The 18,324-nt window shown below is 35.5% G+C and overlaps 1 protein-coding gene across 1 annotated transcript; it reads left to right on the top strand.

The window, feature by feature from the left end:
• On the top strand, positions 1-18,293 carry trpv1 (transient receptor potential cation channel, subfamily V, member 1). Its single transcript, XM_056458210.1, has 16 exons — positions 1-183; positions 4,839-5,051; positions 6,407-6,564; positions 7,067-7,219; positions 7,380-7,517; positions 8,108-8,406; positions 9,687-9,857; positions 10,020-10,190; positions 11,237-11,338; positions 11,426-11,496; positions 11,845-12,010; positions 12,126-12,192; positions 14,383-14,816; positions 14,951-15,072; positions 17,911-18,014; positions 18,100-18,293. Exons 2-16 carry the CDS (start codon positions 4,864-4,866, stop codon positions 18,210-18,212), a joined length of 2,457 nt encoding a protein of 818 aa, XP_056314185.1. The 5' UTR covers positions 1-183; positions 4,839-4,863; the 3' UTR covers positions 18,213-18,293.
• The last annotated feature ends 31 nt before the right edge of the window (positions 18,294-18,324 follow it).

Genomic DNA, 18,324 nt, shown 5'->3' with positions numbered 1-18,324 from the left:
TCAGCAGCTTCAGAAGATCCTACTCTCGCTTCCTCTCTGAGACTGAGAGAAAACCAGCCATCAGTGTCTTCGTCAGTGCTCAAGGGAACACACCTCAAGCCAAGTTACTCACAAGGAAACATTGATATGAGATTTTTCACCCATTTCATCTGTCTGTTTTGACTACAAATCACAAATTCATTGGTGAGTACTATACTTCATACCTACATTTGAATGGTTTACTGTATTAATAATTCAAATCACTTCATATTTGGCTAATGCAGTAATGCTTAGTGTGTTGTTGTTGTCTTTTTATCTATTTATGTATGTATGTATGTCCATCCTTATAAGAGCTGCACAGTTTTAGGATTTGACTCTTTAAATCTGACAGTAACATGATGGACTGTGTTTTTGCTCAATCTAAAGCATGCTGAATCTGCCAACATAATAAGTTGAGTTTGGTGTCTGTGTAATGTACAGTTTCCGCTCTAATGTTATATAATCCCATTTACAGAGATGCCATGTCATAATATTCTAGTAAGTAACACTAGCCAGCAGATTGCAATTGCCTATTAGGTACTAAACAACATTACAGCATATAATTTGTCCATTGAATATCTATCAGACTCCCTAACAATGACGCCTCACCCACAAAGCAGAGTGTTTTTACATACTGACTGAATATGTTGTAGCCCTGCTTTAAATAGGTTTACTGTAATATGCAGTAAAATCAAAGATTGTTTTGATGCATTTTGGGTGACGGGGTGTAGCCGTGGGTAGCGCTGTCGCCTCACAGTAAGAAGATTGCTGGTTCGAGCCTCGGCTGGGTCAGTTGGCATTTCTGTGTGGAGTTTGCATGTTCTCCCCATGTTTGCGTGGGTTTCCTCCGAGTGCTCCGGTTTCCCCCACAGTCCAACACATGCGCTATAGGTGTATTGAGTATGCTATATTGGCCAAAGTGTATGTGAGAATGAGAATATATAGGTGTTTCCCAGTACTGGCTTGCGGCTGAAAATGCATCCGCTGTGTAAAACATATGCTGATTAAAGTTGGCGGTTCATTCCGCTGTGGTGACCCCTGATTAATAAAGGGACTAAGCCGGAAAAAAAATGACAGAATGAAATTGTCCGTAGTGTATGTGTGTGAATGTGAGAGTGTATGGATGTTTCCCAGTACTGGGTTGCGGCTGGAAGGGCATCCGCTGCGTAAAACTGAGTAAGTTGCGGTTCATTCCGATCCCATTCATTCATTCTATGAATGAGGTCTATGTTATGACTAACTATTGTGTTTGTTGTATGTCCTATATGTGCAGATGTACTGTATAGACATAATTACAGCTACTTAATTATTTTAGCAGTTTAATTAAATTTAGCATTTTAATAATTGCTGTATTACATCAGTATTTATTATGAGATATGTCAAATATAAATAGGTGAAAAATCATGACTGGCCATTTTGGTATGCGTCAAATTAAATATACAAACATGATTTTACATACACTGTAAAAAAAAATCCGGAATTTTACGTATTTTGTTCTGGCAGCTGGGGTGCCGCGAAAAAAACGTAAAATAACGGCGGCTAAATTACAGAAATTTACCGTAAAATAACGTGTTAAATTACAGAAATTTACAAAAACTTAAAATAAAAGCAGTTTTTCAGAAGAAATTTTAAACTGAATACTAGTATCTTTTCAAATAACTAGTAAAACAGCATGTACTGTCATCATGGCAAAGACAAAAGAAGATATTTATTAAAAGTATTATGTGTGAAAAGGTCTAAAAAAAAAACACTTCTACATTAAACAGCACTTGGAAATTATTTTTAAAGGAATACAAATTTTACAGGAGAACTTCAAACAGCTCTTGTGAAAATATAATGCCGAAATATGGGTGAAGTAAAGTTCTGTCAGTGAATGAGCTACTAATTTATTTAAAAATGAAACAACATGCTTATCCTGACATTAACTATATTAGGAAAAAATGTGCGCTCATATACCAAATTTTATTCTATTTTAAATAAATAAAAACATCATGGTGTGAAATAGGTAAACATGGTGTTTTTAAGGATAGTGGTACAGTAAAAAAACTTCAAATGAAACAAATCAAACAGTCATTAATTTGTAATGATATTCAACAGGACTCATTCTAACTGATGGAGAAAAAACGAAACCACATTATTCTTTTGTTGCTTTTATGCTTTGAAACACTTTTAGCCTTCGACCAATGTACACGTATAATATATGACTACTGAAACTAATTTTACATTTCCTTTGATACCGTGACTTCCTGTCATGTGAATGGTTTTTGTGCCCTTCCTCTTTTAACTCGCACTTGTAAAAAAATAAATAGATTGAGGTGATACATTTGCTCCTGTTCTCACAGCACGTGCTATCAATACAACATTTTAATAAGTGAAGTGATTGGTCTCAGAAGAAAGTGAAACAGCATCCAAGCATAATTACAAATGTTAATGCTGGTATTAGCCTCATTGAAAATCATCTTAAAAATCTGTGGTCTTAATCTTTAAAGAGTCATGCAAATATGAACTCTTTTAGACACAAAACCAGCTTTGTAAGAGATGCATGGGAAAATGTCACAAGATAGATCACATGTACGCTCAGGAACACAGTCAAAATAGAGATGAGCTTTTTGAGTGAACAGCTTGATTCTATGGACATTTTCCCATTAGAAAATGAAGGGTGTTTTTTATACTACCACAATTACCCAATGACAGTATAATGCAGCTTCTTAATAACTCTATTTCCTCTCACTGCCATTAACAGAATGTAATAATGTTATTTGAAAGCATTTACAGAGAAGCTAAGATATTGTAAATCACAGCACATCCAGTGCATTAGAGGCATTCTGTCAGAAAAGCATTTTCATGTACTCTCTGAACAAGATTTCCTTGATGGGACAATCATGGCTCTCGCTCTGGATGGAATCATATAGCATGTAGCAGCATGGAGAGATATCAATAATTCATGGCGCAAAGGTCTATTTGAGTAGTTCTTAAAATAAAACTGAAATGGCATACCTTTTTATGTTTCTAGTTCTTTTATTGTGTAAATTATCACAGGTTATATATAGGCTTATATAACTATAGAAAAATAAGTTAAAAGAACAATTTTAAATGGTCAGTTTCTCTGGATTTATTAGATATTAGTTTGAGTAAAATGTTATTATTTGTTTTATTAAAAAATAAAAATAAAAGACATTTAGTTCAATTAGCGTTTTATTTGTTGTGATTAAAAATCTGGGTTATTCCACCTGATTTCTTGACTTTATTTTGTTATTTTATGCAATAAAATTGACAAAATGTAATCAGTAGTTTAGAGAATAAAACAAACATTAGTTCACAAAAAAATAAATGCATCATAAATCCAAAGAATTTCTTTTCTTTTTCTTTTTTTATTGCGTCTATGTTCTCTTATGCAATCACACCTCCAATACATCTTGTCTTTTTATGCCGTTCCTATTAAGCAATAAGATGCACATAAATGTATAACAATATAATTTAATTCATTTAAAGTTTCTCTCTATATTATAAGGTTGTATATGGAAATATGTATTTGTGTTTATATACAGCACATGTATATATGTACGTACAATGCATCTGGAAAGTATTCATAGCACTTCTCTTTTTCCACATTTGTTTTGTCACAGCCTTGTTCTAAAAATGAAATGTTCTCCCCGTGTTCGCATGGGTTTCCTCCGGGTGCTCCAGTTTCCCCCACAGTCCAAAGACATGTGCTACAGGTGAATTGAATAAGCTAAATTGTCTGTAGTGTATGTGAGTGTGTGCAAAAGTGCGTGGGTGATTCCCAGTGATGGGTTGCAGCTGTAAGTGCATCTGCTGCATAAAACATATGTTGGATAAGTTGGTGGTTCATTTCGTTGTGGCAACCCCTGGTTAATAAATGGACTAAGCCGAAAAGAAAATGAGTGAATGAACACACACACACGTATGCATGTATAAACTTATTAATTGCACATGTCTTTGTCTTATATATGTTTTTAAGTGTTTGTTTTAGATAAGCATCTTTAAGCAGAAGCTCATTCATTCATTCATTTTCTTTTCGGCTTAGTCCCTCCATCAATCCTGGGTCGCCACAGCAGAATGAACCGCCAGCTTATCCAGCATATGTTTTACACAGCGGAAGCCCTTTGAGCCGCAACCCTTCACTGGGAAACAACCATACACACTCACACACCACGGACGATTTAGCTTTCCCAATTCACCTGAACCGTATGTCTTTGGACTGTGGGGGAAACCGGAGCACCCAGAGAAAACCCACTTGAACGCAGGGAGAACATGCAAACTCCACACAGATACGCCAACTGACCCAGCCGAGGCTCGAACCAGCGACCTTCTTGCTGTGAGGCGACAGCACTACCTACTGCGCCACTGCATTGGCCTAAGCAGAAGCTCTTTCTATTCTATTCTATTCTTTTTCTATTCTACATAGTTCTGCTTTTCCTCTGACTTCCTGTCACAGAGTTTCAATTGGGATCATTTGTGCACCCTACCTCTTTTAATGGTTCTTAAAACAATAAGACATAATGAGATGACCCATTACAACACTCAAGTGGCTTCTTGGCTTTCAGAAGGGGCTCTTAGTCACATTATACTAACATTTATTTTTTAAATTCATTTATTAAAGTGACTGGATTGATCGCAAAGGAAGAAACTTTTAACAAACTATCATCAAAGTCCATTTTCTCATCTTAAAGCTAGTTAGACTCATGTCCCATTTGCGTTTGTGGTCAGGCTCATATTTTCAAGGAATTGCTTGAATGTATTTGAAGCCTAATTTCCTGAATCTGCTAAATTATTTCACTTTTATATGCATTTTATAGTTTGTGAGACTAAGGAGGCGTCACTATGAGTAAACCAAAGGACAGCAGTGTCTCATCGTTCTCTCTGGAGACGGATGACCAGACAGAGGAGGAGAGGACAAAAGCCAAACAGACGAAAAAAGGCTTAAAAGACAAGAGGCCCATGGACTCCAATTACGTGGATGATGTGGTGGAACCCTCTAGCACAATTAAGTTTAACTTGCACTTTGATAGGTAATGAGGCTCCTTAAGGTGGTCACACACCAGGAAGTGCTGCCCCATGTCTAGGAAAACTCAAGAGTTACTGCATTGCATTCAATTCAAGACGGCAGTTCAAGATGTTACTATAATTACTAAACTGGAAAAGTGGAATTGATGTGTTTGGAAAGAGAAATTCACACGCTTTCAGTTTTAGCTGTAGTGAAGTGAACAGAAATTAGACGACTATTGACAATTACCTACATTTCAAGATTACTGCTTAATGCTATTTGAGGTTATTGTGAAAGCAGTATTTTTAAAGGGTTAGTTCACCCTAAAATGAAAATCCTGTCATAAATTGCTCAACCTCATGTCATTCCAATCCCCTGAGACCTCTATTCAATATTGTAACACAAATTAAGATGTTTTAGATTAAATCCATTAATGGTCCTGAGAGCAAAAGTATTCTCAAAACTTGTAACTGTAATCATATGAAACTCCAAAAACACTTTTGTGTGTAAAATAAAAACTGTAAATATGACTTTGTTCATCTATATCATTTATCCCGTATCATCAGGGTCCTCACGGTGCACATGTTTTACTATATGACAAATTGCCATTAGAGTCAGCAATGCAACCCGTTAGCATTGCATTGCCCATAGTAAACATGCAACCTCATCTGATATGGAACACATTGGTGAACAAATTATTATTTTTTTTTACATGTTTTTGGAGCTTCATATGATTAGAGATGAACCACTGAATTCCCACTGAATGTTTTGACAATGTTTTTGGATCCTTTTTTGGACTCCAACAGTAACCAAATCTCTCGCCAGCAGACAGAATCAAACCTTTAGACTAACCTTATTATAAAAGACTAACCTTTACCAAGGAACAGAGAACTGGTCCAAAGTTCACTTTATTGATGAAAGAAATTTTAATTTATTGGGTCCAATGAGGAAAATATGGACCCAAAGTGTGTAAAGAAGTAAAATGTGGAGGATTAGGTGTCATGGTTTGGTGTTGTTTTCTGCAGCAGAAATTTGGTGTCTTTTACAGCTACATGGCAGTGAATGCAAATGTTGATCAGAATCTTCTTTTGCAACATTCTGTTGCTTTCCTGTATTCACCACCCAATCACCTTATTTTATTAATAAAATGGCAGCCCTGATCTTAACCTGATTGAAAAGTGATGGCTAAGAAATCTGGCACTTACTATCAAGGCACTTACTATCAAGTTTTGAGAAGAGTGAGTGTCTGTGTACACACTCATTGTAAACAACGTGTTTAAAGAAATGCCACAGCACTTCTTGTCTGGTGTGTGACCCTTTTGATTAAACTACTGAAATGTATGAGAAACCTTAAATTTAACTAATACATTTTGCACACAGGGGAATCAGAAACTTAAAGGATGAACCAGCTCAACGGGACAATGACAGGTTTAATATCAAGAGGCTGTTCGAGGCTGTGTCCAGTGGCGAGGTGTCTAAAATGCAGGGTTTACATGAGTATCTCAACAAAAATATGAAACGACTCACCGACTCACAATGTAACTGTGCTCAAGAACAAATACACTGAAAAGTTTAGGGTCTGTAAGAAGTGTTATATCACCAACAACACAGAAAAACAGAAACTGTATAAGTGTATAATATCTATTTTACAATATTTACGAAAGTTGCATATTCTTGCTTTATTTTCACTTGTCAACATTGTCACATGATCCTTCAGAATCATTTCAATCCTCAGATTTTGCACTCAAGAAACATTTACTGTTTAAAAAGTATTGTTGCTTAATATTTTTATGGAAAATATTTTTCATTTTCTCAGGATTCTTTAATAAACAAAAATTAATAATGTACAGAATCTAACAGCAATATTTTGCTATATTATATATGTCTTTAAACTAATTTCCATAAACTGATAGTAATTAATATTATTAATTTAGAAAATATTACCGACCCCAAACTTTATAATGTTAATGTACAAAAAATACAAAGTACTGTGAATTCACGACTGATATTTAAAAACAATAATAAATTTATTTTCTTTAGATAAGTCCAGTGGAAAGACAGCCCTGCTGAAAGCACTTTTAAATTTGAGGCAAGGCGAGAATGACACTATTGAACAACTGCTGGACATTGCAGAGAAAATGGGAGATTTAAAGAACTTTATCAATGCTGCTTACACCGACAGTTACTACAAAGGTCAGAGCTTCATTTTACACACTGCAGCTTCATTATGATTAGACATGCTGAGCTAAAATGGGTTTTTTTAAATTAATAAATCAGCAAAATATTGATCCTATTTAACAGGCTGTCCAGCGCATGCATTTTGCATTGGTATTGACTGGTCTTTTTGGCACAGGTCAGACAGCACTTCATGTTGCGATTGAAAGGAGGAGTATGAAATTTGTGCAGATGCTGGTTAAGAAGGGGGCCGATGTCCATGCCAAGGCCTCTGGGAAATTCTTTCAGCCCAATCAAAAAATGTGCTTCTATTTTGGTAGGTTATAAGATAAGCTTGAGCTTTTCTAGATTGAACTATTTAAACTAAAGATATGCTTCATTTTAAATGCACAAATTTTTCAACTTCTACTTATGGACCCTTTTCACAAGCCTGTTATGACACGTTAACTGTCATCAGCATCTTAAATCCTTGAAAGTTTTTAATGTTTTGATATTTTAAAAAAACGTATGAACATTTATATGTATTTATGAATGTATAATATCATCTTTGCTTCAGATGACAAAAAACAAATTACCACTTGTGTGAGGGGTTTCTAATGCAACGTCTATGGCACAGGACAGTACATTTGATGTTATTCTCTCTTCTGGCTGTCGTCATCAGTCTCACACAATTGTTTTCCTTTTTCTGAAAGTCTTGATAACACCATCATGGAATTTTTCTTTTATTATTTCAGCAAATAAGATTGTAAAAAAAAAATTGTTGTATTCTCCCATTCAATGCGCTCAAAGTTTTCCCAACTATGATGACTTCCACTACTGAGAAACCCAGAAATGTGAAAAGGGTCTATTGCTCTCAATGATTGGGACTCATTTCTGTTGATACTCAAGCTTACCTTTTGTCCACAGGTGAGCTGCCCTTGTCACTGGCTGCTTGCACTAATCAGCAAGACATTGTGGACTTTCTTATGGAAAACCCTCACCAGGCGGTGGATGTCAGGGAGAGGGACAATCATGGAAACACCGTGCTTCACGCTTTAGTATCCGTAGCTGATAATAGTTCTGAAAACACAGAGTTCGTCATTGCCATGTATGACCACATCTTAATCAAAGCTGACCAACTTCACCCCAAGACCAAGCTGGAGGAAATTGAAAATAACGAGGGACTGACCCCAATCACACTTGCTGCCAAAAAGGGAAGACTAGGGGTAACTATTTTTTCTGATGTTTTCTGAATTTCAAATGTTTTAGAATATGAAAGCTATGGTTAGCAAATCAGCAAGGTTTATTGCAGAAGTGACTCATTTGAAATAGTCTGCATGCTTTAAGTTCTGCATTCTGTTTTTGGATGTTCCCGTTTTTGTAGGGATGAGCAGTCCTCATGTGATTTAAGATGCTATTTTCTTCAGACACCAAACTGATTCATAGTCATGTGGTCTACAGGGACCGTCATAACCGTTTTCTAAAGAGCTCACCCAAAAATAAAAATTCAGCTATCATTTATCCAACCTTGTTGCTCTAATGCTCTATACCCTATTTTTATGGAAAATGGTTTTTATGGTTGGCTTTTGATTTTATGTACAACATCCAACAGAGTGCATTAATGCGGTCCCTATTTTCAGCAGCGCTTGTTCCAGATACATTTTTCCTATAGGAGTTTCAAAAAAATCTTTGATAAAATGTTGATAAAGTCCTGAACTAAACCAACCAACCAACCATTCTAATGACAGTGTCCCATACTCTAAATTTGTACTCTGCATATAACCCCATCCAAGTATTTGCATACAGTAATGAACACACACCCAGTGCACTGTGAACCACTGGGGTTCAGCTTTGGTGCCTCAACTCAGTCATGGTATTGAGAGTGGAAGAGAGTGCTGGACAAAAATTCCTGCCAGTACAGGAACTCCAACTTGTGACCTTGGGATCACAAATTCTGCTGCATCTGAAATCACATAAGCACAGATTGACAGGAATCAGAATTTGACCTACTAAATAATATGTGATAAACAGTATGTGAGCCGAGTAGTACCTCCAAATTTACCATATTTGAAAAACATTATCTGAGAAGGTCCCAGTTTATCTGCTACATGCTGAAGTGTGCCTCTAATGGACACTTTACTATCTGCTGAGGCCACAAGATGTGAGTGACAATATGTGGATCGAAGTATGTCTGGGGCAAAATATATATGGAAATGAGCTTCCTTATACCTTACCCTCTTTGAGGGGCTTTGAAAGGTGTAGGGTACATCATTGAATGTTCCTTTAATGAATGGATACATGAAAGGGCCTTTCAGGAAGTGATTCAGATGTTTACTTTAGTTTGGAATGTCCCACAAATGACGAGTGTAAGAAAGAAGTATACTACTCACATTCATATTATATACCACATACCATACTATATTTAAAGTCTTAGCCAATGTTTGAAAATATTATTAATTAGCATAGGTTGTTTGACAAAATCATACTGTTTTTTTTTCTTAACTAGCTGTTTAAGCACATTGTGCAGCGGGAGTTCATGGGCTGCAGACATCTGTCCCGAAAGATCACGGAGTGGGCCTATGGTCCAGTGTGCTCGTCTTTGTATGACCTCTCCTCCCTCGACACCTATGAGAAAAACTCCGCTCTCGAGATCGTTGTCTATGGCAGTGAGATTCCTGTGAGACTCTCATGCTGCTTCTTTGATTCTAATTAACTCTAGTTAGATGTTTACTGCTTCAAATCATTGAAGTAACTCATTACATTTCTAAGCATTTGTACAGATAGAGATAAATGCTGTTGATAGCAACCTGTTTGTTTTTGTTTTTCCATTACATTTCAGAATCGCCTGGAGATGCTCCAAATTGAGCCACTTAACAGACTAATAGAAGAGAAGTGGGATCGATTTGCACATCGGATGTTCTTCTTTAACTTCATTGTTTACGTTCTCTACCTTTTCATCTTCACTGCTTCAGCTTTTTACCACGAAGAAGGGAAGGATTACGCCAATCAAGTAGGTTCACTGTAAAAAAATGCTGCGTTCCACACAATTCCTTCATGTTGTCCAACACAAATTGATTAAGTTAACGTAATTGTTTTTACAAATCCAAGTGGAATAAAAATGATAAGAATTGTGTTACTTCAACTGATTTTAAATAAGCAGCTTGAACAAGCAGGAAAAAGTCATTGTTTGAGTGTACAGCCTGGAGGTGGGGACTTCAAGAAGGGTGGGCAACATCCTAATCATGCCCCTTTTAAACATTTACTCATTGCAGCTTTATAGTAGAGGCATCATGTCACATGCTAGACTTAAAAATGAGTGTCTAGACCAGGGGTGCCCAAACTTTTTCTGATGAAGGGCCAAAAAACAAACTTGACTGAGGATGGTGGGCCAAATGTAAATATACCAAACTCTATTACATTAAAGTTGCCATTGGTGATTTTTCTAAGTTATTAGTTATTTAAAAATAACTAGAAAACATTTCTTTATATTAACTAATGCAGTACATATTTAAAACTTTTATAATTAACTTATTACAGTAAAACAAATCCCATTTATAACAGAATGAAGTTACACTAGTCAAGGTGCACCTGTTTTTTTGCCCTAATTTGCTCACCAATGTCTTCTGCATTGTCCCCTCCTTTAAGTGACAGTATTTATATTTTTAAAAATCGGATTGATTCACAAGGAATTTAATTGAAACATTTATTTTCATTTTGCTTTTTTGCAGCTCAGGAATAAAACAAACAAAAAAAAATTAAGTTAAATTAGAAATTACGATCTCTGTTAAAGGCCCTCCCTATCATTTTCACTCTCTTCCCATGTAGGAACTCAACTCAAAGGTTACCATGGGCCAACTTTGGGCCCAAGTTTTGGCCACTCTGGTCTACACTTTGTCAAAAAAAAAAAAAAACTTACATGGAAAAAGTCATTATGACTAATAACACTCACTGACCTTATTTCAGCTCAGTATCTATAATCTTATGTTGTGTATGAACTGTAAACTGTTATTATTTTACTATTTAATGCCATGTCTTAACCCCACTGTTTTTTTCCAGACAAAGCCTCCATATTATTATGCAAAGGGTAGGGAAGGCTATCTGCTTCTGACAGGACACGTCATAACAATCACTGGAGCATTTTACTTCTTTATTAGAGGGGTGTGTATCTAATGCTCTTGCTTTAAAACAATTCATAATTAACTTTCAATAATTAAACATTTTTAAAATGAATTCCTGTTTCTTAAGTTAATAGATATGGTAAGGAAGCGTCCAAGATTTCAATCCCTGATTATAGATGGATACACCGATCAGCTTTTGTGAGTCCCTTTACTCTCTATTTTTATTTTAGTCCGATTATAAATTTTTCATCATTAATAGCCCACTGTAGATTAATATGATTGAATTCTTTGCTGATAATTCAACTAATTTAATGTATTATATATGAAGATAATGAAATATAACCACCACAGAGACATTGTTTGATTGAAATGCTGCAGTTTTTAGTTTCATGGCTTGATCCTTGATGTTGGATGTGTGCAGATTATTTTGAATTTATATTTGCACAGCAACCAGCTAAACTGCAGTCTTTTTATCTGTAGTACAGAAAAAGTCATCAGTAAGTACATGCATTGTTTTATAATGCTCTTTTTCTTTTTATGCATTAGTTTTGTGCAGGGCTTGCTCTTCTTGGCAAGTGCTCTACTGTACTGTTATGGCCGCTATGAATATCTGGCCTTTCTAGTGCTCTGTCTTGCCTTGAGCTGGATAAACTTACTCTACTTCTCCAGGGGGTCCAAAAATCTAGGAATCTACAATGTGATGATACAGAAGGTAAGGCCATTTCCTTTCTTGTATACTTGACTACATATTTAATGCATCCTTGTACAGTAAAGTACTGTTACAATATACATGTGCATACACTCTCACACTCTTTAATTATTATCAGATGGTTCTTGGAGAAATTCGCAGATTCCTTGTCGTGTACATGGTGTTTCTAATTGGGTTCTCAGCAGGTATCATCCTTCATTTCATATATTCATGAATGTTATTTGACTTTTATTTTGAATTCACTTCAAATTTAGAAACAACACATCAGTCTTGCATTTAAAATGTAGTTTAAAGTCCGAAGTTGCAGATATTTTGATTTCAGTATGTTAATGTGCTTATTGAAATGGTACATTGAGTAGGGGACGGAGCTTTCTTTCGCAATATTCCCTCATAGCTCTGCCTCAAAGCAAACTAGTTGTAACAGGGGTGTGGCTAAGAATATCTCTATGCAGTTGCTACTGAAGCCCTCAGGCTGATGTCAGCAGAAGGACCACCACTCCAAATGTGAAAGCAGATGGTCAGAATTTGATTGAACATTAACAAAACAAAACAAAACTTTTTTTTCAGTGGATTAACTTGCACTCAATAATTGTTCACTGTAAAAATGCCTGTGGAAAAACAAAACATTGTAAATTTTGATTTCACGTGGACTTTAAAACTTTTATTTAGCAAGTTTGCACTAAATTGATTAATAGTGAAGACTCCTATGATCTTTAAAAAAATTATATTCATCAAAGAATCCTGAAAATCATGGTTTCCAAATAAAAGTGAGCAGCATGATGTTTATCAGCATTAAAATAAAGGTGCTATAGAATAAAAATCTGGATATACCTAGGCATAACTAAATAACAGTTCTCATTATTTCCTATACTAACGTCATTGAAAAATGGACTAATGATGAGTTAAATTAAAATTTGTCATCACAGGGATTAATCATATTCATTCATTCATTCATTTTCCTTCGGCTTAGTCCTTTTATTAATCTGGGGTCGCCACAGCGGAATGAACCACCAATTTACCCAGCATATGTGTTACGCAGCGGATGCCCTTCCAGCCACAACCCAACACTGGGAAACACCCATACACTCTTGCATTCACACTCATACACTACGACCAATTTAGCTTATTCAGTTCACCTGTACCACATGTCTTTGGACTGTGGGGGAAACCGGAGCACCCCGAGGAAACCCACAACAACACAGGAAGGGGATAAATCATATATTTTTTATATTTTAAAATACTAGCACTTATTTTAAATTGTAATCAGGTTTAACTTTAAGCCAAATATTTGACTCGAGGTAGATATTCTGCAATAAGTTTAATCAATATCTTCTTCTTACACTCATGTCATTGAACACTGGACTAATGATGACATAAAACAGAACAAACAGAAAATAGGCTGCTGTTGTGCTATTTTATATTAATAATATAATATTCAAATAATGTTTAATAGTTACTTAGTATTAAAAGCAATCAACTTGAATAATAATTTGGATGACTTTATTAGCCACTCCACTGTACAAAAATGACATAACAAAAAGTCAAGACAACAAATGTTAAGTTTCTTTAAGTTTTTAAAATATAATAATTATAGTAAATAATAAAATTATTTTCATAGGTTATACAAAGTTCATTAGTTTATTATTATTACTTAGTTTATATTAAATTTTATTAGTCAATTAGATTGATGAAAGCTTCAGATGACTAAAAAAGCGAATTCAATTCAACAATAAAAAAATATAAAGTCAGCAAGAATTTCTTTTACAGTGCATGTACAGCGCAGTAGCACTGTTTGCATGGCTGTGAATGCTCCCTCTCCCATATGTGATATCTTGACAGTAGTTTTACAACATTTACATTTATCTTTTCTGCCAACTACTTTTTAACATACAATCTTTGAAGAGGTCATTTAGAAACCAAAGCTCTTAATATTTATATATAATCCTGACCTTAGTTACCAGGTACAGTCTGTTGACTGAATATGACTGGCAGTATATGAGCGCGAAAGGAATAAAAAGGAGCTGAAAAATATCCTTACCATAACAATATGCAAAAAACTTTGCAATAAGAAATACGGTTTAGAAAAAGAAATTTTGTTAAATAGAAACTAAAATATAATATGTGTCAATAAACATGACACAAAAAAATCCCTCACAGACAAACAATATAAACATTCCCTGATTTTCAATGTCTGGAAAACACCATTTAAAATTCAATGAGCTGTGGAAACCCTGAGTAATATTATATCATGATAATGCTGTATTTTTGATCAAATAAATGCAGCACTGGTTAGCTTATTAAAAAAATATATGAAGAATCTTACAGACTCAAAACATTTGTTTGCGTATGTTAATGACTTGTTTTTTACTCGGCAGCTTTGGTGACTCTCCTTGACCAGGAATCGATCAACAGTGGCTCTACTAGGGATTTTAGGCTCTCTGAAGACTTGCCTTCTCTGGACCCCACACCAGACTCCTCCAACCCTCAAAGTCGTATGACCCACCAACAACCCACCACAGCCCGGGCCGGCAAGGGACGAATTGGATTGACTGCAGATAACGAATATGAAATCTGCAAGAAGCCCACGTACAAGAACATCTACTTCACCACTCTGGAGCTGTTCAAGTTCACCATTGGCATGGGAGATCTAGAGTTCACCGATCATTATAAATATAAGGAGGTCTTCTACGTGCTACTGATTGTGTATATAGTGATGACTTACATTCTGATGCTGAACATGCTGATCGCTCTGATGAACCAAAGTGTTGAGATGATGTCCGTGGAGAGCACCAGCATCTGGAAACTGCAGGTAAAATAAGACGGCACAAACAAGTCTTTGGAAATTAATGGTAAAATTCACAAAAGGTTTTTGTAATGAACATGTAAATCCATGAAATGATTAAGAGAGCATGGTTTGGCAATAGATATAATTGTTATTCACAGCGTGCAATCACTACCTTGGACATGGAGTGGATCCTTCCCAAGTGTCTGCTGGGAAAGCTGCGCTCAGGGGAAGAGAAGGACCTCGGCGGAGGACAAGAGCCTGATCGACGCTGGTGCTTCAGGTGACCCTGGCACTTTCAACAAGACAACAATACAAGGCTGCTTGTATTTGACATTTACATATCTGTTGTCCACAGCAAAAGAGCAGTAACTACACTTTGCCATTTCTTACAGGCAGATTTTATGTAAATCTTTTAGACTACCTTACAAAAGTCATTGATCCCAGTTGTAAGAGCAAAAAATAATAACTTGACTTCTAGTTGATCATTTGTGAAAGTGGCAGAAGGTCGATTTTTCTGATGAATCATCTGTTGAACTGCATCCCAATCAGCACAAATACTGCAGAAGACCTATTGGAACTCGCGTGGACCCACGATTCTCACAGAAATCAGCCAAGTTTAAAGAAAGAATCATGATTTGGGGTTACATTCAGTATGGGGTCGTGCGAGAGATCTGCAGAGTGGATGGCAACATCAACAGCCTGATGTGTCAATAAATTTGTGCTGCCCATTACATTACAAACCACAGGAGAGGGCAAATTTTTCAGCAGGATAGCGCTCCTTTTCATACTTCAGCCTCCACATCAAAGTTCGGAAAGCAAAGAAGCCCAAAGTGCTCCAGGATTGGCCAGCCCAGTCACCAGACATGAACATTAGTGAGCATGTCTGGGGTAAGATGACATTGCAGATGAATCCAAATAATCTTGATGAACTCTGGGAGTCCTGCAAGAACACTTTCTTTGCCATTCCAGATGACTTTTTTAATAAGTTATTTGAGTCATTGCAGAGATGTATGGATGCAGTAGCCCAAGCTCATGGGAGTCATACACAATATTAATTATTTTTCCACTGCACCATGACTTTATATTCTATACTGTACATTATTTCTGTGACAAGTGACAAGACTTTTGTCTAAGCAAAGTCAGACCTTACTGTCCTAATTAAATCATTAAAAATCAAGGCATGATCATATTTTAATTAGGTAAAATAAGTGTAATCTAGAGGCCTTTGCCTTTAATATAAGCCACTTCTCATACCAAATGATTAACTAGTTTCAATCAAGTCAAGTTATTATTTGTTGCTCCTAAAACTTGGATAGGCGACAAGACTTTTGTCAGGTAGTGTATAGTAAAGAGGAAGCCATCTTATCATGAGTAAAAAAGCCACAAAATAACATTTCCATGAGGAAATTTACTTAACATTTAAGATTTTAATCATTCTTAATTATTAGTTTTCCTTACCAGTTTTATACATTAGGATTTATATAACATCTTAAGATTTTAGTGTTGTATATTACCATGACATGACAATAAATAATAAATAAACTATTTAAATATATTTAATATATCTACTAAATATATTTCCTTTTTTTACAGAATTATTCTGTTAACCACTGCTGTTGGTAGATTATTTTTGGTCAACACTTCAAAATAAGGTTTCACTAGTTAATATTAGTTTATGTATTTTCTAACATGATCTAACAATAAACAAAACTTACAAAACATTTATTAATATTAATTCAACATTTACTAATGAATTATTAATATTATTAACATTAGTTGTTGCACTGTGCATAAACAAAGATGTTCATTGTTAGTTGATTTCCTTTAACAAAAATTTTAAAAAATTAGTGTTTTCTTATCAAAATGCGGTGATAGTCACTGTCAGTACATTGCAAAAAAGATAATAGTACTTTCTATAAATATTTAATTATTGTATTATTCATTCACACAAATACAAAACCAGAGGCATAGTAACCCACATGACACTAAAATAATGCAATAAATAATCATTTAACCACGTTAAAACCATAATGTGTACAATCATTAGGATTAAAACTAAGAAGAGATGTTTGATATTATAGGTGCACAGGTAGTTCTGGCAATGTCATCCATTCATTAATTTTCCTTCAGCTTAATCCCTTACTCATTAAGGGTTGCCACAGCGTATTACACAGCGGATGTCCTTCCCGCTGCAACCCAGTACTGGAAAACATCCATAAACACTACGGCCAATTTAGTTCATTCAATTCACCTATAGTGCATGTCTTTGGACTGTGGGGGAAACCGGAGCACCCAGAGGAAACCCACGTCAATACAGGAAGAACATGCAAACTCCACACAGAAATGCTAACTGGCCCAGCTGGGACTCGAACCAGCGACCTTCTTGCTGTGAGGCGACAGTGCTAAGCACTGAGCCAACCTGTGTCGTCCGGTGGCAATGTCATTTCTTGAATGTATTATTTGTTTTGTAAGTTATACAATGATTATTATACAACATTATACACAAGTATTTATGCGTAAAATTACATTTTGTGTAAGGTTATAGATTTTTTAATAGTTATATTTACTACACAAAAAGAAGTGTTAAATATAAGAAATTCTGAAGTACAGCAAAAGTTTTTATACTTCAACACCATGTTAAATGTGTTGTGTTACTTATCACTTTTATTAATTCTGCAATTACTTAATGAAAACTGAAGATACATTATGAAAAAAAAACAATATTAAAGGGATAGTTCACCCAAAACATGTGTTTTGTGAAAATTGTTTCATCATTTAATCATCCTTCACTTGTCACAAACCTGCTTGACTTTCTTTCTTCTGTGGAACACAAAAGAAAACCTATAACCATTGACTTTGACAGTATTTGTTTTTTTCCTACTATGGAAGTCAATTTTTATCAGTTTCCATTTGAGTCAAACAGAAAAAAGTATCTCATTAAAGTTTAGAACCACTCGAGGGTGAGTAAATAGAATACATTTTCATTTTTGGGTGAAGTATCCCTTTAATATGCAAACGTACACATAGTACAACATAAATATCACATACCCTGTGCTGATCTGTGTTTTCTGTCACAAACAAGTGAAGCAGTAACAGTAACCTGTCGTCTTGCTTTCAGTGTGGAGGAGGTCAACTGGACCCAGTGGAACAGAAACATGGGTATAATAAACGAGGATCCTGGAAAATGCACAAAAGACCCTACTCCAGCTAGCGTTCAGAGAGGTAGAAAAGCCTGAACAATGCTTTGTGTGTGTCTGTGTTGTTGTTTTTTTAGTATTCTTCATCATAATATGTGTATTGGTTTCAGAGCCCAGCCGTGGAGTCCTGCAAACATTCAGTAGACGCAGGAAGACACAAAGAGCACAAGCCAGAGAAGCACATGAGCTCAGTCCACTTGCTGAGGCCTCCAGCTCTGTCTGATGTTTTATACTGAAGTCAATTTAGCAACTTCTTCCATTCCAACAAGTCTATAGAGCTGTATACATACATACATACATACATACATACATACATACATATATATATATATATA

Source organism: Danio aesculapii, chromosome 5 (assembly GCF_903798145.1).
Source record: "Danio aesculapii chromosome 5, fDanAes4.1, whole genome shotgun sequence".
NCBI classification, from domain to species: domain Eukaryota; kingdom Metazoa; phylum Chordata; class Actinopteri; order Cypriniformes; family Danionidae; genus Danio; species Danio aesculapii.
Note: the sequence above shows the minus strand (reverse complement) of the source record. Positions and strands in the feature narration are given on the sequence as shown.